Source organism: Ctenopharyngodon idella, chromosome 24, assembly GCF_019924925.1.
Source record: "Ctenopharyngodon idella isolate HZGC_01 chromosome 24, HZGC01, whole genome shotgun sequence".
Lineage (NCBI taxonomy): Eukaryota > Metazoa > Chordata > Actinopteri > Cypriniformes > Xenocyprididae > Ctenopharyngodon > Ctenopharyngodon idella.
In genome coordinates, this window is record NC_067243.1 from 18,214,418 (window position 1) to 18,240,745 (window position 26,328).

Sequence of the window (26,328 nt, forward strand, 5' to 3'; positions counted from 1 at the left end):
TGTTAGGGCTCGTTCACACAGAACGCGTTTTTGCTTTGAAAAACGCGAGATGCGGGCAGTGGAATGGGGAAAAAAGCGTGAGGTCTCGAGACGCGTTTTTTGAAAGTTGAACTGATTTTAACTTGAGCACGGCGTTTTTAGAACTCCATGTCATGCGCGAGATGCTGCAAAAGACGCAAGACGCGAGCGCATCGGTTTTGCACTTACGTCTAGCACGTTTACATAGAAAAACAATGGAAAATGGAATTGGAATGGAAAAGCGTGTTCTGTGTTAACGGCCCCTTAGACATGAGAACCAATGCTGTGTCTTTTAAATTAAGCCAGGACAAGCCAAATTTGAACATGCGCAAATGCAAACAAGATTTTAGAGGTACTTGTTTGATGTCTCTAATGCCTATTAAAACTATTATAATAGAAAATCACAAGATTAAAATGTGACGACATTTCTCGTCAAGGTGAAAAACTGTCTCGCGATATTGCCATGACCGAGAGTGAGGGTGAAATTAGGATAGAATATGCCACCGTTACATTTACATTACGCCATCACTGTCATTTTGCTTTTTATAGGAATAAAAAAAACATTTAATGCAGTTGGATAACGGTCGCTTCAATTCCATCCAGCTCATCAAACACGAGCTGCAGAGTTGTACGTAGTGCAGCAGGAATCAGAGTTTACTGATCATGTGAAGAGAGTAAGTGACGAGATGACTGACAAGACCATGGAAGAGGATTTATTGCACAACAGAGCTTAAAAGCGTCTGACAAATATCTGATCTTGTAGAATGTGCGCTCAGCACCGCCGCTCCCTATTCATAGAGTACGCTCGATTGCAAAATCGAAAGCGAAAGTAAAACGCAAACACGCATTCAAATACCCCGCATTCATACTAGAAAGTTGAACTGAAATGACTAATTACAAGATGATTAGTTATAACATTTCAAATGCACCTGCAGACTATTTTTCTAGTCATGTATTTCGTCATGTGGATTTCTTAAAAATACTGTGTAAAAATCTCATCTCGTCTCATTCTCGTGAACTCAATCTCGTGTCTCTTCACACCCCTACAAATTCTATTATTGGTTACTGACAGAGTGCAACAAAGAAATGAGGCACAATAACGTTGACTAAAATATTCATTTTGATAAAACATTAGTTGTTGGACATTACATTTAGCTTTTAAATTATTATAATAATAATAGACAGATAATCAACAGATTAATCGAAAATAATTGTTAGTTGCACCCCTACTGTGAATTACATATTACGTTTCATCCCCAAAAACATAAATGTCCAAACACCCAAGAGCCCTCCACATTTCAAAAACATTCCTTTATTATAAATAAATTATTTGTATAAAAAATTTAATTGGCATGCTTCCAACATGGCATTTGCACACTCACAACCCGAGGTTATAGACCAGAGTAGCCAATACAAGAGACAAACGCATTTTCCAATGCAAGTCTGACACTGTGGGACAAGAATGAAAAAAATTTTCACAACCACAAAATACTTACAATTAGAATAACATGTAACATGGTCGACTCCAATATTTGTTCTGTTTCTTTAAACTTTTGTATTTTTTTCTCTTACCCCTTTGCCAGTGTCCTGTTTTATTGGCTGCCCACATAAATGGCAGCTTTTGTCTCCATTTTTTGGATGGCCGCCTAGGCTTTCTTATAAAATATCCAGGAAAAAAAGTCCAAGAGTCCATCCTCTTGTCCACAAACAACACTGATGTCTCATGCTTGGGTTTCAGTCATTGGATCCTGTTCTGTCGGAGCTTGCCAGATCCATGCCAACCCATTTTCAGGATGTGCAGTCATATGGCATGATTGGTGTAGCTGACGTAGGTTGTTTTTGTGGACGGTGCTGAAAATGAAAATAGCCAGTTAAAGAAGACAGTATATCGGAAGACTGCAAGAGATGAGAGAATTGCAGTATATTGAGTTAGTTCGGTTTGAGGACTGGGGAACTTATAGATTCTGAGCGTAGCTCTGTGACCATCGGGATGAAATTCTCACTTTGTTTCATAGATTGAAAATGATTTTGCTTCTTGCTTTGATTTAAAAGTAGGAAGGAAAATTTGAGAAAGTAATAACACTCTTTTGTAATGCCTTTATCTTGTGCCCTTTTTGCAGAAAAGGCTTGAGTTGTGACAAGTCATTCTAAAAAAGAATTCATGGCATGCTTCAAAATTAAATTAAATCAAAATGAACCCTTATTTTAGACATTATTCACTCATTTTTGCAAACAGAAAATATGCACCTAAATTTCAGGCATCACTCATCCTTCATGTCGTACAAACCCATATGAGATTCTCTCTTCAAAAGGTGAATTTTGACAATATCATGAAAGTGAATGAGAACTGGGACTGTCAGGTTCTAAAATGATAAAAAAAGCACAAAAAAATGTAAAAATGGCCCATATGCAATATATTCAAAGTCTTCTGATAGCTTTATGACAAACAGACTGAAATTTCGTAGACAAATCATTCTTTTGGTTGGAATGATTCGTTTATATTGATCCGGTCACAGCAGTTAAGTGTTTACTAAAGGAGATTTTTAGTGAAAAATGACTTAAATTTCAGTCATCAGTCTTGCTGAATGTCTATAGAGGATTTAAAATGTACTATACTAGTCATATGGTCCACTTTTATGGTGCTTTTGTATAATTTTTAAGCTTGACATCTCTAGTCCCAATTCATTGAAACTGCATACAAAAGCATATTATTCAAAATGTATCTTTTGTGTTTAACAAAAGAAAGGAAGTTCATGGTTTTTGAATGACATCAGGGTCAGTAAATGATGTAAGAATTTTCATTTTTGGATGAACTATTCCTCAGCCAGTAATCTCTTAAGGTTCAGTCACATTCAGGACCATAACCACCACAGACATTGAGGGGGAGGACAAGTCCCCACTAATAATTAGAAACGGCCAAATTGTCCCCCCTAATATTTTATATTCTTGATGCTACTCTGCTGCACTCCAATACGCACCACTTTGTTTGCTGTTAGGATGACAAAAAGTTTTACATTAGTTACATTTTCAATGTTACATTTTTTGAATCAGTGGTCTAACAGCGCTCATTAATGTCAAAATGATTGAGATGGCCAATCAAATCAAAGAAGGCGGGCCTTACTGTTCACAGAAAGGTGAATTCCAGTGTAATGCTTCAGCTTTAATGGTAAAAGAGTTCATGGTAAAATGTAAGTAGCTAAACATTTAATATTAGTTTTATGATAGAAATGCTAAATGACCATTATTCAAATTCCTTTTAATCCTTTCATTTTTTAAATTATTTTAAATACAACCCGAATTCCAGAAATGTTGGGATGTTTTTTTAATTTGAATAAAATGAAAACTAAAAGACTTTCAAATCACATGAGCCAACATTTTATTCACAATAGAACATAGATAACATAACAAATGTTTAAACTGAGAAATTTTACAATTTTATGCACAAAATGAGCTAATTTCAAATTTGATGCCTGCTACAGGTCTCAAAATATTTGGGACGGGGGCATGTTTACCATGGTGTAGCATCTCCTCTTTTCAAAACAGTTTGAAGACGTCTGGGCATCGAGATTATGAGTTTCTGGAGTTTTGGTGTTGGAATTTGGTCCCATTCTTGCCTGATATAGGTTTCCAGCTGCTGAAGAGTTCATGGTCGTCTTTGATGTATTTTTCGTTTAATGATGCACCAAATGTTCTCTATAGGTGAAAGATCTGGACTGCAGGCAGGCCAATTCAGCACCCGGACTCTTCTACAACAAAGCCATGCTGTTGTAATAGCTGCAGTATGTGGTTTTGCATTGTCCTGCTGAAATACACAAGGCCTTCCCTGTAATAGACGTCGTCTGGAGGGGAGCATATGTTGCTCTAAAACCTTTATATACCTTTCAGCATTCATTGTGCCTTCCAAAACATGCAAGTTGCCCATACTGTATGCACTTATGCACCCCCATACCATCTGAGATGCTGGCTTTTGAACTGAACGCTGATAACACGCTGGAAGGTCTCCGTCCTCTTTAGCCCGGAGGACACGGCGTCCGTGATTTCCAACAAGAATGTCAAATTTGGACTCGTCTGACCACAGAACACTTTTCCACTTTGAAACAGTCCATTTTAAATGAGCCTTGGCCCACAGGACACGACGGCACTTCTGGACCATGTTCACATATGGCTTCCTTTTTGCATGATAGCACTTTAGTTGGCATCTGCAGATGGTACGGTGGATTGTGATTACCAACAGTGGTTTCTGAAAGTATTCCTGCGCCCATTTAGTAATGTTATTGACACAATCATGCTGATGAGTGATGCAGTGTCGTCTGAGGGCCCGAAGACCACGAGCATCCACTAAAGGTCTTCAGCCTTGTCCCTTACGCACAGAGATTTCTCCAGTTTCTCTGAATCTTTTGATGATGTTATGCACTGTAGATGATAAGGTTTGCAAAGCCTTTGCAATTTGATGTTGAGGAACATTGTTTTTAAAGTATTCCACAATCTTTTTACACACTCTTTCACAGCTCTTCCCATCTTTACTTCTGAGAGACTCTGCCTCTCTAAGACATCCCTTTATAGCTAATCATGTTACAGACCTGATATCAATGAACTTAATTAGTTGCTAGATGTTCTCCCAGCTGAATCTTTTCAAAATTTCTTGCTTTTTCAGCCATTGTTGCCACCGTGCCAACTTTTTTGAGACCTGTAGTAGGCATCAAATTTAAAATGAGTGCATTTAGTGGATAAAAGTGTAAAATTTCTTAGTTTAAACATTTGTTATGTTATCTATGTTCTATTGTGAATAAAATATTAGCTCATGTGATTTGAAAGTCTTTTAGTTTTCATTTTATTCAAATTTAAAAAACGTCCCAACATTTCCAGAATTCGGGTTGTAAAAAGTAATCCTCCTCCCCCCCCCCCCAAATTTTTTTTTTTTTTTACTGTTGTTCATGAACTTTCGTGGGTGAAATCCAGTCATTTCAACAGGAATTGGTCAATTTCACGTAGGGGTGAAAGATTTCCCCACGTAGATTTCAAGTTGGTCCTGGGCTTGGTTTGAAAGTGGCTTCTTTGTGAATGGTGCTTCATACATCACTCCACTTTTAATTGAATCAGCAAAATTGTGCCGAAAATTCGCTAGTGTGACCGCACATTTACACTTCAAATGTTGTCCTATTATTGGGCCCATATTGCTACTAATGACTAATACCTGTACAGAACTGGCTCACAACAAAACTGATTAGCATATTTTAATATTGCACCTACAGAACACAAACTAAACATACTGAGAAACACCAAAACGTGTTTGTCCTCTAAATGGCATTCTCTACATTCATTACATGGCACATTTGACTCTCATTATGACCTGGCCCAGTGTTAGAACCCTTTAGCCGAGGGTCACGGCACATTAGTGAGGGTCTGTACATTTGCACATTAACTTTTACACAGTGCTGTGGGCCCGTGTATGCTGCCCTTGCCCTGGTTAATGATCGGATCCCTCATGTAAAAGGTAACACCACACTGGCTGCTGAAGTACAGTCTGTTGCCATGAGCTTGCAGTCAGTAATTCAGATTACCTCAGATGTAATTTTATAAGAGATCTAGTGTTAGCGTCAGACAATGCAGGCAGCATAGCTAATGAATTAGCAATGATACTCTAGTGAATGCATGCTTATCTGCTCCATTTCCTCATAATAAAAAGCTTCAGATGACAAGATAATACCAAATAGAGTAACCAATGCAAACATTTTAGAAGCATTGACGTTATCAGTTCATTAACACAAAGATCATGCACAGTTTAGCCACCATTAAAGGAATAGTTCACCCAAAAAATGGCATTTTGGTAATACACTGTATGTTTACTTTGTTAAATATATGAATGTAATGAATGTGGGTCAATGACATATAAGAGTATGCATGATAAAGAAAAGGATTTAAAAAAAAAAAAACTAGTTTAAAAATGTGTCAAGTTGTCAAATGTCATGTGGTGCAACCACAAAGTTAAAAGTAATGAAATATTTTTCCTACACCTCGAATACATTTGTGTACACGTTATTTTCAAAAATGTTTTTAAAATACATTTTTCAAAATATAAAAGTTTTTACATTTATGTGCACCACATGACGTTTTACAATCCGAACTTGCTTTAACATAAAAAGGTCAAATAATCTTATATTTTAAGAGACTTATTGACGTTAACACACTGTCATTGGGATCTGCCGGTGGCATTTCTATGATTTTATGTTTAATTCCATTTATATTTATCTAAGACAGTGGTTCTCAACCAAGCGGGTCTTAAAATAATTTTCTTTATTTTAATTCTCCACCTCAATGTTTTTTTTCACTTTATGCCCCCCCAAAATTTTCAAAATAAACTTCAATACAGAAACTAAAGACATGATTTACATTTTTAATGTATTTTTAAATAAATTAATAGATTAGCATCACGTCATTGACCCATGTGCCACATTAACATTTTAACAAAGTGTGCATGATAGAGAAGACTGTACTCACTACTATTGTCCACACTCTCACAGAGTTCGGTTTTCACCTCTCCGTTGGGCCGTTCACTGGCCAGCTGGCTGAGCTTGTTTGTCATGGTGGCAGCGGTGACGATAGCCTTGAAGCTGCGCTTGCGTTTGGGCACGTTCTGCTCTGGGTGCAGGATAATGATGTAGACTTTGGGCATGTAGAGCATCCCCAGAGACACGGACGCACTCAGGCTCAGAGAGACGGTCAGTGTGGCCGTCTGAATGTACATCTACAGTGAGTAAAGAAGAGGGTGAGATCAACAGTTGCAGTACGGCAACAAAAGTGCGCCGCCCTATAGGCGACAAAATTTCTAATGAAACACAAAAACATATTTTATTATTTTAATGTAACACACACACACACACACACACACACACACACACACACTTCTTGGAACTGATCTTAAGACATTTCTTTCATGAAAAGATTTTCGTTAATTTAGCCCCTGGTTTCTAGGACTGAATCAGGATCCTCCTTTAATATAAGTCTATGGGAATTTTTGCTTTTTGTTTTATTGTCCACCATTTTAGCGCACCTCTCCTCAACAAGCCACACAATTTGATGTATCATTCATGTCTGTAGCACTTGTGCGGGATGAGCTGTGCACCAAATTTGGGTTAGGGATTTGTTCAGATGCTAAAGTAGCTAGGTGGTTAACGCAGTGATGAATTACTGCTAATATTGTTATATTAGTGGTAGAGCTGCACAATTCTGGATGAATTGAGAATCACGATTTTTTTTTTTTCAAACAGAGATCACGATTCTCCCACGATTCTGAACAGACAACTAAACAAAATAACATGTAATTTACTAGATGCTCTGACAAAATGTTAATTGCTGCAGTTTTTTTTAAATGTTTAATTAATTTAAATGAATTTTTTTTAAAAAATCGGTTTGAATAAATGATGTTTCATTGTTTCTTTGCTGGATAAATCAACCTTTTTGAACGAATCTCTTGACTGAATGATTCCATGAGAAATACATTTTTTAACAGTCACTTGTCACCACCTAGTGGCATAATGTAATTGATACAATCATCATTTGAAGCGCAGAGTTATATTCAAACGATAATTTGCTCTATTTTGATTGCTACCGTAGACATCAGTGTTTATATCTGAACTATAAACTTTTATCCCAGTTCTGTGATAATCTGAATTGCTATAACAGAAATAACAATACTGTGTGGTTGAAAAGACTGTTTGTGAAGTTGTTTCATACCTATGACAACTGCTCTCTCTGGCTCAGCGTCAGCATGAACACAGATTTGAATGTACCGGTGTGATTTTGTCAAAGGTTTAATAGACACACGCAAATCATTATCATTTAGGAATGAAAATGGGTGTTTGAATCGAGATCGCGATCTTTTAACGATTAATCATGCAGCTCTAATTAGTGGATTATTTAGTTAGAATATAACCTTAAGGCCCTTTCACACTGAACGCGAAAATTCGGCGTGAATGTTCGGCGCGATGACATTCTTAGATCGAAACAATTGTTCTCTATGGAGCTATTCACACTGGGCGCGAACATTCGCGGTGCGAAAAAGCGAGGATTTTTTTTTCCCGACCTGTGTGTCGTTTTTTTCCCCCGTCGCTCCGCGATTAAATGGGCCGTCCAATTAGATTTGAGCTTTAGATCATGTGCCCGGAGCAGCTGCTGTTGCACATAAGGGCGAGAGTGGTTGCACTGTTTCGAAAACCAGTATAAACAAACACCAAAGAAGAGAATCCCAGAGGAGAGAAGACAGAAGAGAGTGGATGCTGAGATTTTGTTATCTGACCACTTTAGATCACATCTTAAGTTATTACAAGCACTTGATGATGGTCTACAGTGGGTTTTGAGCAAAGACATTAATAATCACATACAAGTGTAGCTTGATGCTAATTCTAGCTCTAATTACATTTTAAGATGTATTCTTGCAAGCATTATAGATAGTTTGTGTTTCTGATGTAGTACCAAACATTATTTATCTTAATTTAATGCTGTATAATGCAGTGGCCGATGTTAAAGCCATATACGAGATACATACATGAGGAAAAGTGCATCTTGGTCGCGCCACCTAGCATGCAGGCGTGAATTAGCAGAAGGTGGCCAGTCGTTTCGCGTTCAGCGTGAAAGGTCCGTTCTCCGCCGATTTGCCTCCGTTTTTCGTATCACGCTCAGTGTGAAAGGACTTTAGGATCAAATTTGACTCCATTTTGGCACACTTTTCACAGTCCAGTCAAATCCCATCCAACATTTTGTCAAATATCTTAGCAATTTCAAAAATGCTAATGTTTACCAATTCACAAACCTTGAAAATAAGATGTAACCATACACCCTGAGCAAGACAATTTAAAATGTTGATTCATCCTTGCCCATGTCTGAGAGTTTGATAAATGGCTAATCTCGCTAACAAATATATTACTGCTTTCCTTACCTTGGGTGCGAATGATCAGTAAGCTAACGAGCAGTAAATGATAACATATGCCTGGTGTGGGTGAAGCAGATGATAAAGCTCCTCACGTTTATATTAAGAGAAATGGGGTGCTGAGAATGAATGAGCCGAGGTTTTTAGGTCAGGGGTGGAGAATCTAGAGCACCGCAGGAAGTTGTCACTCCATACTACTGCTTAGAAGATACTGAAATTAAATTAACTGTATTGCTTAGTACTGACGTGGGAAAAGAGGTAAACACATCAGCAGAGGATTTCATGTATTACCTCTCTGAGACAACAGAGCGCTGCCATCTTGTCAAGGAAATGTGATTGTGCACAGTACTCACTGAATCTCCTTTTGAATTGTAATTTAATTCAAGTCTAACCTTGTGACCTCAGTACCACTCTTTTGTGCAAGTCTCCATACTCCCAGACAGTATAAGCAAGGCCACTCGCTGAAAAATAAATGGGAGAAACTGCCAACATACTGTAGTGACTGTGGCAATGGAAATACTGCATTTTAAATAAAAGAAGCGATTGCTTTTTTGGAAAAGGTGCTGTCTGGCCGTCAGCATTTCTAATAGATTGGTAATGTATTTTAGCTGAAAAAAAAGAAAAAAGAAAAAAAGAAACTGGCCTAAACTGGTTTGCTGGTCACCCAGCCTGGGGTGCGTTAACTTTTGAGTTACTCTCCCCCAGCCAACTGGGTAACTTTTGAGGTCTGGTTCAAATATGATATACAAAAATACATAGACTACAGGTCCATATGTATGCACGATTAATCATTAAAATATTGCAATCTCGATTAAAACACACACGCAATCTTATTCCTAAATGACAACGATTCCGCTGTCTATTATTACTTTGTTGCAAACATACGAAAATATTGGGCTAAAAGTTTATAGTCTGGATATAAACACTGATGTTGCGGCAATCACTATCAAAATGAGTAAATGACCTTTGAAACTAATGTTACGCTTGATAAAGATTGTATCTATTACACTGTTTAGCCTGTAGGTGGCGACCAGTGAGTGTCAAAATGTATTTGATGAAATTCGTTCAAAAACTATGAAGTAAACAAGTCTTCATTCATTAATTTCAAAAAATTTTTTTTACATAAATTCATTTAAATTAAAAAAAATATTTTATATCCAAAAATTAAGCTTAAAAGAAAATATATCTGCCATCCAACTTATAGGCTACTATTAGCACTAATATTAAAATGTACAGTCTTACAGACTAGGATTAAGTCTTTATGTAGCCTACATTAACAAGGATTCGGGGCAATTATAATGCATTATAATGGAGGATTCTGGAATGTTTTCTTATTTAAAACGTGGCGCTTCTCATCCATGCACCTCTATCACCCTCAAGTTTAGGAAGCTAACAACTTAGCCTACTAGCTTAGCTTAGCTAGTCTGATTGCTGGTTTTAAAGGGGTTTTCAGCTGGTCAGACTTGGCTGAATTGGCCCGAACACCAGCTAGACCAACTTGGCCAGGCTAACTTGGCTTACTACCTTAGCATAGCACAGATCAGTTTACTCTTTACTTACTTAGTATATGCTAGTCCAAAAAAGTATACTCAATTTGATAGCATGCGCAAACACAGTTTCTCTCCAGAAGTTATGAGCGAGGTAACTCTTAACCCTCTCACATAAGCACTCGTCAATGTGGAATGTGAAATCTGAACGTTTACTTTCCATTATTACCCAGTGTCCTGTAATAATAGGATGAAACGATTTTTCGTAGCATTCCTCATTTGTATGTTGCTGTGGATAAAAGCGTCAGCTAAGTGAATAAATGTAAATGCATCTCAGCTATACCCATTACTAACAGGTGCATAAAATCAAGCACAGAGCCATGCAATCTCCACTAACAAACATTAAAATCAAATGAATGTCGCTTAATTTTATATCTGCAGCAAAATTAGCTCAAATACGTCAAGAATACATTGCATATTCCTATAGTGTATCCTGAAAAGCACTTGTGTATGTGTTTGTATATTTTTATGTGCCTATTGTAATTCACAGCGTCAGTCAGTAGCACCAAAACAGCAGGGGTAAAAAAAAGAAAACACTCTTAAAAAGCCATACGAAGAAGTAAACTCCATTTAACTAAAGATCTTTGGGGAGCTTAAGTGGTTTAAAAATCAATGCCACAGCATGCGACCGGTGAACGAATAAACACAACCAACTATATATAAGCTGGAACTCATTCAAAATGTCTGTAAAACTGCAGATGACTCATCTAACTCTGATTACCCCCGGCAGGCATCCTTTCCTCATCTTTTCATCTGTTCCCCTCTATTCAACTGTACTGCAAAGTGAGGGAACTGACAGAAAACCAATGGATATAGTTCCTTCCCACACAAGCAATCCCAATACTAAACGTACAATTGGTCCCTCTCAATGAGGAAATGCACAAGCAGTAATGCAGAAAATAAGCAGAAATGAGGAGATGCGCACAAGGTTCAAATTACACGCCATGCATAGCTGTAAAGAAACTTGGAAGTTTTAATGAGCACAGAGTGAGGAGATGTGAATAAGAGAGACATGCCTCAATAAAATACTCATATCTGTGTCCTCATATTGCAGTGGCTTATTGCAATAATCTTTTTAACATCAGTGAGGGCGAAAGAAATAAGCCCGTGAGAGATAAGGGAAACGGGAAATACGCTCAACGGATTTCTTTCCATTTGGACTCAGTCTTTTGTCATGTGGAGGAATGAAAAAACGGTCTGATTTGAGGGAAACAATTTCCTCTTTTACGTAACTTTTAATTTAATTCCACCCTGAGGGCCAGCTGTTTACCACAACGTTTGTTTTCATAGTGTTTGTTTCTCAAAATGAATGCTAGAGTGCTTTATGTTAAATTCTGCGGTTCCGCTAATCCCTTGTGTATGTAAAGCCACATCACTGAGTAAAAATAGCCTATCATAACTCACTTATGCTAATCTAAGTGAGATATGCTATCTAGCAGATGATAATTAAATGTCGGAAAAGCTGAGAGGAAGATTTTGACATTTTGTACTATATATAGACTAAAAAGCTGGCTAATTTGCTTATCTAAAATATTATGTAAAATCAAGCTAAATGATACTTGAGCTCAGTGAAAAACCTGTATAATTACATAAGTATGACTACAAATGCCTTACATTTGCAAGCCAGAAACATACTGTGCAATCAGGGACACAAATGCTTGACCAACGCATTGCACTGTGTAGCTGTGACGCTAACAGACCTGAGAGAAACCTGACTGTAGAAGAAGACAAGTTGGGCTATAGCACCCCTTGTGGCTAAGATGAAAATGCAGTGCTTATTTTTGTTTGATAATGAATTGCGTTCTGACACATTTCCAAACTTCTGAAGTTGAGCTTGTTTTGCTAGCAGATGTAATGTGAGATTTTTGGCATTAATGTTTGGTCACATTAGTGAATTTTCAGCAAAATTGTGCAGGCTGAGTCCATTTATTTATGAAGCATTGCTCACACAGAATTCACTTCCAAACCAAGCAGCTTTCTGTTGGTCAGCATGGCAAATCTGTGACCAACTTGAATCTGTTGCGAAATTTGCATGGGTAAATTTTTGCTAAATGCATGGATTCCTAAGGAAATTACTGAATTTCGCCTGTAAAAATTTGCTGATTTATTTAGTTTGATGCTTAAACCTTGTTTGCCATCACTAATAAAGTAACTTTTAAACCAAGTAGTTTTATGTTGGTCAAAGTGGCAAATCAAAGTGACCAACTTGAACTTGTTGTGAAATCTGCATGGAGAAATCTTTCTTAATTGCATGGATTTCTATTGAAATGGACAAATTTTGCCAATGAAAATGCACCAAACAAAGGTAAACGTGACAACACCTTAATATTTTGGGCTTAATTTAAATTTTAAGTCTCTTAAAGAACCCATCTAAATGTTGGCGATGGGGTGTGGTATAGGCATGTGATGGCATTAATGTTTCATATAACGATATTTGCTGAAGCTTTTATCACGAGGTGCAGAATTTTCTAAAACACATGCTGAGGTAAATTTGAAGCTGCTTCCACTCCATCATTTTCAATAGGTTGGCACAATGGATTACAGACCATTTAGTTGATTGGCAGGTATTTTGTCTGCAAGGGAAACTATCCAAGGGATAATGTATTGTAATGAGCCTCAGGCACGTCACATGCCGGGAACATTGTAAGTGGAAAAACTCGATCAACGTCAATGTGCTTAAAATCCCCTTTTCTAATTACTACATTGAATCGCTCCATGAGCTAATTCTGTGTTGCATGCACAACTGGATTCGATACCATGTCAGGCTTTTCACAGGTGTGTTGCCTTCAAAAATGTCACTGCTCAGCAGTAGAACAGTGTAGCACACCATTGGTGTCAAAAATACAGGTTACTGAAAGTGTAATATTGCTAAATGTTGTACACACACAATCACAAAATGAAGGAAGGAAATTTCGTTTTGGCAGGGAAAATATGATTAAACAAAATATTTGATGGATGACAAACAGTTAGCCGGTCATTATCGCAAAAATAAAACTGAAAGCAGGGCTGTCAACCCATCAGGTGACATAGACAACTGCTTAGGGCATCATCTCTTGAGATTAATTCACTTTTATGAGAAAGTTCAGTAGTTGATATATATATATACACACACACACATACACACCTATTAAATAATCTAACAATAATTGTAGAAAAACAATTCATTTGAAAAAACCCTTAATATAAAGTCAATATATTAGAATTTATATATTTAAATTTGAAAAAACATTAACTTTGCAACAATGACACTGTTCTTGAACTGAAATAAAACAACACTGTACTAAATGGACCTGAATAATGACACTATTGCTGTAATAAGATCCACTGGAGGCAAGCTTGAATAACCCAGGTGCAGTTTAATCCCAGACATGAACAAATAACAAATACTAAATAAACAGGAACTTGACTTGATCAAACATGGCTTGACATAACATGGCAGACTCACTAACCAGCAGTTACACGGACACAATGACTAAAGGACCACATGGCATGAAACATGAGGGCAAGGGAAAATCACATGACAAGGGGAGCACATGAACATGAAACAAAACCAAAACTAGACATGACCGATCCCCCCCCCCCTCTATGCGCAGCTCCCGACGCCCAACATAAAACAAAACTAGACAAAAAGTCCAGGAGGGTGGTGGAGCGGATGTGGCCTTGGGGGAGAGATGGAGGGCCAGGCCCGTGAAGGTGGGACAGGACCTGGACCATGGCATGGCAATGGCAGGCCTGGGTCGTGGAGCATGGGCAGAACTGGGCCGTGGAGCATGGGCAGACCTGGGCCGTGGAGCATGGCCGGATCTGGGCCTGTGAAGCATAGGCGGATCCGAGCCGTGGAGCACAGGCGGACCTGGGCCGTGGAGCATGGGCAATGCTGGCAGGCTAGGACACCTCCAGGGCGATGCAGGCAGTTCAGGGAGCTATGGCGGTGCAGGTAGTTCAAGTGTCCAAAAAAATTCTTGGGAGAAGCTATGGGGTTGTGAACTGGAGCGAGGTTCACAGGCTGGGGCAGTCACTGGACTCTGGTCAGGGGCTGGAGCCCTCTCTAGACTCTGGTCAGGGGCTAGAGCCATCACTGGACTCTGGTCAGGGGCTAGAGCCATCACTGGATAGCCGTGGCCACAATGGTCAGTGCTGCACACTCTGAAGACTCTGGCGTGGTGGCCATGATGACTGGAGACTGGCATGGCGGCCAAGACATGAAAAAGCTCAGGCTTGGTGGCCACAATGTGAAGAAGCTCAGGCTTGGCGGCCATGAAATTGGCAGGACTGATGTGAAGAGACTCAGGCTTGGCAGGCATGACGTGAACAGTCTCAGGCTTGGCGGCCATGATGTGAATAGTCTCAGGCTTGGCGGCCATGATGTGAAGAAGCTCAGGTTTGGCAGGCATGACGTGAAGAAGCTCAGGTTTGGCAGGCATGAGGTGAACAGTCTCAGGGATTGCGGGGCTCCTCCTTCGCAAAACCCACAGTAAATGATGAGCCGCTCAACCAAAGGGCAAAGTCAATATATTCCTCAATCGTCTGGTTGCCTTGACAAAGGCACAAGAGGAATAACGGCTGAGTTTGTTGTTTTGAGGGTCTGGCTCTGAAGGCAGCATTCCATGCCTTCGGTAGATTGTGGACCTCTCCTGTCAACCATGGCTTCTGATTAGCTCGTGTGGAGATAGTCCTGGTTACAGTTACATCATCAATGTATTTGGTGATGTAGGCAGTGACTGTCTCAGTGTATTCCTGAATGTCAGTGTGATGGTTATAAGTGGCTGCCTGCTTAAACAAGTCCCAATCTGTGGTGGCAAAGCAGTCCTGAAGTGCCACACACATACCTGTCTTTGAACTGGTTTGGTGACTTTCACCCTTGGTCTGTATGCTGGCATTAGCATAAGAGTGGTGTGGTCAGAGAGGCCAAGGTCACATTAATACTATTACTTAATACTAACACTTACTATTCTATATATCTATAAAAAAAAAAAAAAAACCTTGTTATGTGTACTGTGCTAGACTAACTGGGACTAGTCACAGCACCTGCATATTGTTGTCCTATTGTTGGTTTGATTACTTCTATTGTTCTCCTCATTTGTAAATTGCTTTGGATAAAAGCGTATGCTAAATGATTAAATGTAAATGAAAAAACTAAATGCTCAGTCAGTTATACAGTTTAGTGATAATAACCATACAATAACATTTGACTGCAGAATGCAGTAATTGACTAGCCAGTATCAAGTATTCCAGAGTGCCAAAATATAACTACTTAGAGAAACCATCCATGCTAACAGAAAGCAGTTAGGTCAGCAAGTTCAACTCCATCTATAACTGTTATATCTTGAGAAAATCGTGTTGTCAAGCTCTTGGAGATGAATTCTTAATGAGCATTTCTTTCAATCTTCAGTTTTTGCACAAATTGTTCTTTAACATAACACTTGACATCAATATCTGACAGCAAATCATTGCAACACATGCCACGGACGTTAGACATGCAGAGAAGATGCTGTGTTTTTAATCCTGGCTTCTCTCGGCAGCACTAATGAGCACTGGACAGAAATACATCCCAGTGCATGAAAGAACAGAGGGTACAGCCTACAGTCCGCAGACCACCACTGAAGTCATCAACATTATGAGACCCACATTGGCCCGGACCGACAGAGGCTGCACGCTCTATTTATGGCCCATTAACAGCAACACTATTCCTCCGGGTCATGTTTGATCATCTCTATATATCTGATAATGAGCATCTCTTAGATGAGTGCTTGTTTTCGATGCAAAGACTTAAAAGACTAACAAGGACTGTATACTGATGAAGCTGCCAATGAAGAGATGATATAGATGATCCTCAACTGTTTAATTCATCACGTTGCCACAAAAACAAGAGAGGTATGTAAAGACAGATAATGACAGTAATAACAATAACATACTGTATATAGATGTATATGCACTGATTGAGGGATGATTCATATTAGGTTTTAATATAACCTAATGAACAGAACTGAAAATATGAAAACAACAAAATACTGCATTACCTGACACTGAAGCTACATACATAACATAAATACATACAGGCATTAGGTGAACATAACTGATCACAATTAGGGTGATCATATCAAAAAAGATGACTTAAAAGGCCATACAGAGACTCAAATCAGTGAATCGCCTTTTTAATCTATAAAATAATAATAAAAAACTGATTTATTAGAGAGAACTAGGGCTGGGCAATATATAAAAAATATTTTATCGATAATCGCCTTAAAAAATATCGCGATATCCGATAATATCGTCTACCCGAGAATTAGCAGATATTAAGCAGACAGTCTACTAATACTCTAATGAGAGTTAGTTGACATGTAGTTGTAAAGTTACTTATAGTCAACAGAATGTTCAAAAGGGACCATCAAAATAAAGTGTTACTTATTCTTCTTCTATCAAAAAAACATTAAAAAAAAAAAAAACCCTTACTGAGCCCAAACTTTTGAATAAAAGTGTAATACAGCATTCTGGTAACCATTAACCAAAACTCAACAAATGCAGGTTAGCAGCGATGCAATAGGGAAATTAGAAACACTTTGGCTGTAAAGGTGCATGATATGTGGACTTGAACTTCATCACATGAAAGGATGCAGATGATCTCAACATGGCAGCCATTGAGGGGAGGACTCTGCTTTTTTGAGTCTTCGCCTCATGATTGTACATAATTTAGAATATATTTATATATATTCTGCACTTAATTAGCACTTTATCATAGACTCACCCGCTCTGCAGATTGTGCAGTCCCAAAGAAGATGGGTATGAAGGCCAGCCAGATGATGCAGGTGGTGTACATGGTAAATCCAATGGGCTTGGCCTCATTGAAGGTCTCCGGCACTCCCCTGGTCTTGATTGCGTAAACAGTGCACGTGACCATCAAAAGGATGCTATAGCCCAGCGAACAGATGAGTGACAGGTCTGAGATGTCGCACTTGAGCACTCCGCGGGCGTTTTCAGGGTCCTGCGTGCGCTGCTCGCCGTAATCCACAACGGTGTGCGGCGGGTCCGCCACAAACCACACAAACACCCCCATTAACTGAACCGAGATGAGGCTGAAGGTGATGACTAGCTGGGAAGCGGGGCTAATGAACCGCGGCGCCGCAACCGAGCACTTGCCCTGCTCAAAGATCCGATGGATGCGGTTGGTCTTGGTGAGCAAGGCGGCGTAGCTGAAACACATGCCGAGACCCAGGAAGATCCTGCGGAAGGAGCAGACGGCCACTCCGGGCGCCGCAATCATGGGGAACGTGATGACATAGCAAAGGAAAATTCCCGTTAGCAGCACGTAACTCATTTCCCTGCCAGAGGCACGTACGATTGGCGTGTCGTTGTAACGTACGAAGGTCACCACAACGAAGGTGGTGGCGAGGATTCCCAGGATGGCAATGAAGACGGGCACCACGGCCCATGGCGAGTGCCACTCCAGCTTAATGATGGGGATCGGCTGGCAGCCGGTGCGGTTTTGATCTGGCCGTTGCTCGTACGGGCAAAGCTGGCACGTGAACTCGCTGGCCTGGTAATGGTAGCCCTCGCAGCGCTCACAGTGCCAGCAGCAGGGAACCCCCTTCACAACCTTCTTCCGCTCGCCGGTCTGACAGGGCAGGCTGCAAACAGACGCTGGCACGACTGCATCCCCGCTTGCCCACTGCATGGCATTCATCTGTAGAGAAACATTACAATTATTCTTGTAATTGGTAAAAAGCATTTAAAGAGGAACTATTATGCCCTTTTACAAAGTCTTGATTTTGGGAGTTTTGGGGAATTCAGAAACAGTACGCATTGATATAGAGAATAACTCTCTTTGGAGTGACTTTGTGCATTGTATATTTGCAGACCTTTTTCATGCTCAAACAGCAACATTACACACTAAAGTAAGTTGAAAATGTAAAAAAGCAAAATATGTCCTCTTTATTATCACATTTTATAGAATTAAACAGGCAAGAGTGGAAAATGATCAGCAAATGAAACATTTAGGCCTGGTTTCACAGATAGGGCTTAGATTAAGCTAGGACTAGGGCTTAGTTCAGGGATGGGCAGACTCGGTCCTGGAGGGCCACTGCCCTGCAGAGTTTAGGTCCAACCCTGATAAAACTCACCTGTCTATAGCAGTGGCCCTCCAGGACCAAGTTTGCCCATCCCTGGCTTAGTTCATTTAGGACATTTACCCCCAGTTTCACAGACAAGGCTTAAAGGATTAGTTCACTTTCAAATGAAAATTACCCCAAGCATTACTCATCCTCCAGCCATCCTAGGTGTATATGGCTTTCTTCTTTCTCATGAACACAATCAGAGATATATTAAGCTTTACAATGGCAGTGAGCAACACCAACGAGTATGAGCTGAAGAAACTGCATCCATCCACATCCATCCATCATAAACATACTTCACACGTCTCCGGGTGGTTAATAAAGGCCTTCTAAAGTGAAATGATACATTTGTGTAAAAAAAATATCCATATTTAACAAGTTATGAAGTAAAACGTCTAGCTTCTGGCAGACCGCCTTCCGTATTCAACTTATGGAGAAAGTGTAAAACTCTCGCAGTTCAAAATGCTTACATTACATCCTACACCTTCCATATTCAACTTACGAAAAAACGGAACTGGCGTCGTGTCAGTTAAGCTTTTTCCGTAAGTTGAATAGGGAAGGCGTAGGACGTAGCCTAAGCTTTTTGAAATGCGAGATTTTTGGCGCTTCTGGCGGAAGCTAGATATTTTACTTCATAACGTGTTAAATATGGATATTTTTTTTACAAAAATGCATCGCTTCGCTTCAGAAGGCCTTTATTAAAGTGCCCCTATTATGCCTTTTTAAATGTTCCTAATATTGTTTTGGGAGTCTCCTACAACAGGTTTACATGCATGCAAGGTCAAAAAACACTTTTGTTTTCTCATAGTATACATTTAAGTTCACCTCAGTTCTGAATGTTTTGTAAATGATTCGTTAGAAGCAGTTCATAGAATTAGTCTCTCTTAACCCCTCCTTTCCGTGAGCCTACACTGCTCTGATTGGTCAGATGGCCCAATCCTTTGTGATTGGTCTACTGCGCGCACACGTGCCCATTGCCATAACTGAATGACAACTATCAATTCGCAAGACATTGTATACAATGTATGGACAGAAAAGATAGCACCGATTTTACCATATCAATTCGAGCCCGAGTCCGATGATGACACATCTGAAGTAGTCGATCAACCAGAAACTGATTCGCAATCACGACTGGAGTAGGACGTTTCTCTATGGTAAGTTTGTGTTATTTATAAGATGTGATAGCAGCGTCACTGTTATACTTTATGTAGGTGCACCTGTGGGAACTGTATCAGAATGCCAAGCGAAGCTGAAAACCTCTAACATAAGATAAACATTTAGGCCAGATGTGTACACAGACTCGTCATAACTATTAACAAAGTAAAAAATGGCTATATCATTGTTTGACATTACAATGGGTGTTTACTGTTTACAGAGAGAGAACTTCTACTAGTTAGCACAGACTAGCATCTTAACATCCTATTACAATACAGATAGAGCTCCACTCTACTGTAATAATAAAAACACAGAGGAAAAAAAACAGTTGTGTAAGCGAACCGGCCTACAGCTATGTTGTAAACTCCCATGTTAGCCAAGCACAAACAAATGATAATGCATTACACGTTGTAAACAAAACTCTTGCTGCATTAATCAACGCATTTTTAGACAATATTGGACCCACATCTGAATAGCAGAACTACAGAAACGTGAGTTAGCTGGTAAGCAGGAGACATACAGATAGGGTGTACGTTACACAACATAACATACAAAACTACGAATTTTGAACGATCGCTAAAAAATATAAACATCAATTATTAATCATACTTACAGGATGAGATTCAGAGGAGCAAGCTGGTCCAAATAAACTGGGCACTGATCCATATTTTAAGACCAAGCGTTTTGTGAATCCTGCGTTAAACTCCCAGAGGTTTGAGAAGCAGTCGTCAGTATAATGAAAGGAACACAACAAACGATTGTACTGCTGTGGTATTGTTGAAAAAAAAAAGAATTTTCCCTGGCATCTGCACGCGCAATATGTGGGCAGGCAATATGCTAATGTTTCGTTGTGACGTCACAACGAAACGGCTTGAGATTTGTTTTACAAACGACTCGTTTAATTAACTCAGAGTTGACTCTTACTTTTGAGAGACAATAACTTTATATACGGTGCACTTTCAGATTTAAAACTTTGCAGGATGTTTTCATTCACTTAGAGCTACGTTACACACTACATGAAAGGTAATTTTCAAAAATCCATAATGGGGCACTTTAACCCCCCGGAGCCATGTGGAGTACGTTTATGATGGATGGATGCATCTTCACACTCGCTGGTATTGCTCACTGCCATTATAAAGCTTGGATGCGTCAGGATATTTATTAATATATCTCCGATTGTGTTCATCAGAAAGAAGAAAGTCATATACACTTAGGATGGCTTGGGGTGAGTAAATCTTGGGGTAATTTTCATTTGAAAGTGAACTAATCCTTTAAGCCTAGTCCCAGACTAAAACACATTATTGAGCTGTTCAAACTGAAATTATCTTAAAATATGTCAGCATTTTTTTGTCTCAAGATGCACACCAGTAATGTTTTTTTAAGGCATTACTTAAATGTCCTAATTGAACTAAGGTCTAATCCTGGCTTAATCTAAGCCCTGTCTGTGAAAGCAGGCCTTAAGTAGCTTTAATAAACATGCCCTAGAAAAAAAACATTACTGATGTGCATCTTGAGACTCATCTTCAACCTCAGGGATTGGCAGCTCTAACTCTTGAGCTCCGCTGTCATGCAGAGTTTATCTCCATCCCTAATCAAGCATATCATGTAATTTATGACACAACATTTAATTTTCAAGTAATCCTTAAGACTTTGGTTTAATAACCAACATATGACTTTATTTTCCTTTTCAGCATCTTTTGAAGATGTTCACAATTAATATTAGCAGTTGTATTGCTTTTACCTGAAGAAAAGTAAGATTAATATATAACTAGTTTCCGCAAAGTCAGACCAAAGACAATTTGAACCAAGTCATATGACTCAACATACTCAAAACAAATTCAACTATGATAATGATAACAGTATTGGGTGGAAAATTATTTCTCATGCCTCCTACAAGAGACTAAAGAGTATGTATCTAGTGGTGCACGTTTGCTGTTTAAGGGTTAAGAACTTGTATAGGAATTTAAAAAAGAAAAAAGAATCAGCCAATCAGCATCTATGCCACATACATAGTTAATTTTATATCTATGCAGCAAAAATTACTTCTGAATTACGGGTGTTAATTCAACACCACTAATTGTACAGTCTAATTGCCATAATCATAATGACAGTCATCTACACCATAATCATCATTATCAAAGTAAATAACTATTTTATAGGCGGTCTCTAAAATTTAAGCACACTTTAAAAGTAATGTAGATGAACTCCTTACATTTAAATGCAGCTGATCCGTCCAGTGGCCGATGATTCTGTACTCAGCCGACTTGTTTGTTATCTGATACTGATAGATGTCATAGCGTCCAGGGGCATCTCCATTTTCATTAAACACAACAAGGGTCTTGGCACTTCCTGTCCGAAGAGATGAAACAACATTATGATTGTCATAACACTTCTCTATCGTGTGCAATGCTGAATCAGACGCCCTCAGCTACATAATCTCCCGTGGCCAAGATGAATCAGTAAACACATTAGACATTACTTGAGACATAAAAACATCAGGGTTTCTGCATAAACAAAGTATGCATAATCCTCCGGATTCATTCAACCAACAAGATGAATAAATTACAATCGATGATAAGCTAAAAATGAAATCAGGGTCATATTCTGAACAAAACAATTTACTAAACTGCTAACAAAGCATGAGAGGATCTTCATCATTTGTTATCTGTTATTATACAAAATCATTCCATCATTATAAAGCCCTGGTGAGGTTTCTTGGGCCTACAGGAGTCGTCTCAGATGAGCAATTTCAGCAGTATACAGAGCAGATCGTGAGGAGGGAGAGTTTGTATCAAATGAGCGTCTCCCGAGATGGGGAATCATGCATTATTAAAACACCTGCATACAGTCAGCCGTGGAGTGGGCCTGGAGGATTCACCAGAAAATGCTGTTCACTGCTATGACACACCTCGAGCAACAAAATAATCAGATTGCTCAGAGTCTCACGCACTGCACACACATTATCATTTAAGATGCAGCACGAGCCAATTAAAGGTACAGTAACCAATTTCGGAGAAACACTATTGGAAAGTGGATTGGACTGAGCACCAAAACACACCTGTAGCCAATCAGCAGTAAGGGGCGTGTTCACTCATAAGGGGGAGGTGCCTGTGTTGCATAGCGTGTTTGTGAATTTGGGGGTGGAGCTATCAAGATAGAAGCGTGATACCCTTTAGGGCAGGGGCGTTTTTGTTTTGGTGATTTCAAATATCAACATTGTTTCTCAGAAATTCCTTACTGCACCTTTAATTGACAAGTTTAGAGATTACTAATAAAGTGAACTGACTGATAAAAGAAAGTTCTCCTTAAATACTGTAGGTGACCCTTCTGGGGACTGTAGCATAATTTTCACAATCTAGTGCACTGTACTGATATGACAAAAAAAAACTTACATTTGTATTGCCAAAAAGAAAAATTGTGCAAATTGAATAAACAAATATGGTAATGTGTCGTTTTGTTTTTCAACACAAAAACCTGCATCCTGTTTACTAAACACAACAAAAGTAAGCTAAACAAAAACACTGTAAAAAAATTTCAGTGAAATTTACAGTAAAAAGCTGTCATATATGGTTGCCAGAAATTTACCGTAAAAAATATAACTCTTTACCCACCAGCGTTTTTTTTTTTTTTTTTAAAGTTGCCTTTTTTTCAAAGACTACAACATCCATAAGCAATGCTTTTACTGCTTGTTTCTTGTGATCCTGAGATTCTCTACTCTTTCAGAAGATGCATTATAGCGCCCCCTACCACATAACAGTGAAAACTTGGAAAGCCGGAAAATTCTGTCAATGGTGGGGAAAGAGTTATTATACCAACCTATACTACTATCTTTTTTTTGTACCTTTGTAATACACTGAAAACCACCAAAAACAGGTGGTGATGATAAAGTCTGACAAAGCGTTGAGTTCACTCGAAAGGGAACCAACAAAAGAAAACGCATCAAAACACAACACAAAACAACAACACAATTTTATAAAGCAATATAAAATAAAACTTATGTAATGTAAAAAATAAAATAAAATAAAGGAAAATTAAGGGGCCGTGTACACGACACCAACTAAAAATGGAAAACTTTTTTCGTTCCGTTCATTTACATGACAACGCCATTTTGGGGGCTTCAAATGGGTTTCAAAGTGCAAGTTTTTGAAAACGATACCATTATTGTCTCTGTGTAAACTACAAAAATGCCAATCTGTGAAAAAGGTGATGTCATGTACATGTGTATTACGTGTTTAGTCTATAGGCAGACGCATTTGGCGTGAGTGATCTGTAAAATAATGCGTATGTGCACAGGTGTCTTTCTTTACAAAGTGACATCGCCAACTACTGGCCTGGCATGCGTAATACAGCATTTTTAGTTATTTTCGAGGATCCTTGTGAATGGGGATCGTTTTGACAACGCTGTCATCTGTACAAAGAAAAAAACGTTTCCGCTTTCTTACTCTGCGAGTAAGACATAGTGCTGCTGCACAAATAGCATATATCAATAACCCATAGCAGATCTATACAGGTGGAGCTGGGGAAGGTGGAGGGTTTTAGAGGAACTCTGAAGCACGCTGCAAACTGCAGATGTGACATGGACCAATCAGATTGTGCCATGTAGTTAACACTGTAATTATCAGCTTGCATTAAGACCCATCAGCCTGTGCCATCTAGAGTTTCATGACAGAACTATGTATAATTAAAAAAATAATAAGACCCATCAGCCTGCACCATCTAGAGTTTCAGGACAGAACTATGTATAATTAAAAAAATAATAATAAGACCCATCAGCCTGCGCCATCTAGAGTTTCAGGACAGAACTATGTATAATTAAAAAAAAAAAAAAAATTGAAAATAAAATAAAAATTTATGATATGAAATGAAATTTCAAAGCAAGGAATATATTATGAATGTAACATTAAGAATTATTTAAGGTAATGATAAAAAAATAAGACTAAATTGGTCAATCATGGGCATTGGAAGAAAAAAAAAAGTGTAGGGGTAAGGCGCATAGCAGAAAGTTGTGACGCAAATCGACCCGAGGTTTGAATTCACCTTTTGTTGAGCTCGCTTCACTCCCTTTTCCCATCACATATCAGATCACAAAGGCATTTATTTTCAATACAAATGAAGAAAATATTTGAAAAGTGGAAATAAAAGGGAGGGCTTTATTGCCCAATAAGGCGGCATCCATTTAATAATTTTAATAAATACAATAATTTACACTATGTTATTATAGCATAGACAACCACACTGAGGTGCAAATAGTGGCTCTGAATGAGCCAAGTGGAATGGATTTAAGGAAGCAGTAGCATGGAAGTCAAGGCTGTAGCTAAAATGCGGAATGGAGTTTAATGTATTAGTGAAATGTGAAAGTGAAGTGAAATGGATTTGACTGACGGCGCTCTAAATAGTGAACAGATATATGCGCTAAATTAACGTGATGATACATGGGGCAACTTTTTGAGCAATGCTGCCGAGCAATGTTGCTTGGGCACTTTCCCATTGAGAATGAGCAACAAATTTATATCTGAATACTTTAGTTTGGTCGTGGGCAATTTTTTAAGATTATCCAATCAGAATGCTAGCAGCCGATCACGTGACCGGCTTGGAGATTTCAGAAAAAATTCAAACAAAATGGCGGCCTCTCAGCAGCAGTGGAGCGAAGAAAACGAGAGTGAACTTATATCTTTTTACGCTGGTTAAGTTGTCACGTGTCAACCCAAAACGCTTAAAATGCTTAAAATACCAACAGGTGTCAAATTTAATGTGTGTTGGCTGTAATTTAGCCATCAAATGTTTTCAGTTAAATACTAAAAAGACGCACCCTGTTTAACATCTGTAGTGGCGTAGGCTGTAAGGAGTATGGCACATGAATGTAGCTTTTGATGCGATCGACGCAGGTTCGAATCAGCCTTTTGCCAAACTCGCTGTTCTCCCCTTTTGCTATCACAAATCAGATCGGAAAGGCATTTATATTTAACAAAAACTAAGAAAATATTTGAAAAGTTGAAATAAAGGGCCTAACAAGTGTATTATCACCTTTAGAGTTGGTAAAAGTGAGTGGGTCCAATTTCATTGGTCTTAAAAAAAGGGTGGGTCTTGTCCCACCCACGTACAATGGTTCCGATGCCCATGGGGTCAATAACAGTTATAATGAGTCACAGACAGGAGGCGAATCACACACTGTCCCTCACATAAACTGTCTGTGCAATGCTTCTGTTTTTGCTGTAAAAAAGTCCAGAACAAATTTGGTGTAAGCGTCTTCATCTTGATGCAGGACACTGACCGTTCTCCAATCAACGACTTGATTGCGGCCTTTCTCTAGTGCAATCCAAACGCCTCATACAAAGACTGTGACAATACAGAAGGAATGATTAGAGGGTGGAGAAGATGTTTTGATTAAGCCAAGTCTTGGTTTAATCACAGGTTAGACCTCATTTTCAAGACTTGCAATTAGACAGAAGTAATTCAAAGTGGTCCATGGAAAGCACAACATGGAGAGGGAACGTGCCTAAAACAAATGAGCCATCCTACTGTAATTTATGCGTGGCGTGTAGGCACAAGTTTTGACTTGATCTCGGCATTACTT

The 26,328-nt window shown here is 38.9% G+C and overlaps 1 protein-coding gene across 2 annotated transcripts in view; it reads right to left on the minus strand.

Moving 5' to 3' along the window:
- Positions 1-1,310: 1,310 nt before the first annotated feature.
- grm8b (glutamate receptor, metabotropic 8b) overlaps positions 1,311-26,328 on the minus strand; it is a 163,512-nt gene continuing 138,494 nt past the window's right edge. For both annotated transcript variants that reach the window (XM_051884858.1, XM_051884855.1), the window contains 4 exons: positions 21,967-22,103; positions 17,237-18,172; positions 6,517-6,763; positions 1,311-1,869 (listed from right to left, as the gene is read on the minus strand). In XM_051884858.1, coding sequence (XP_051740818.1) covers positions 1,820-1,869; positions 6,517-6,763; positions 17,237-18,172; positions 21,967-22,103 — 1,370 coding nt within the window. In that variant the 3' untranslated portion in view covers positions 1,311-1,819. The remainder of the gene's footprint in view (positions 1,870-6,516; positions 6,764-17,236; positions 18,173-21,966; positions 22,104-26,328) is intronic.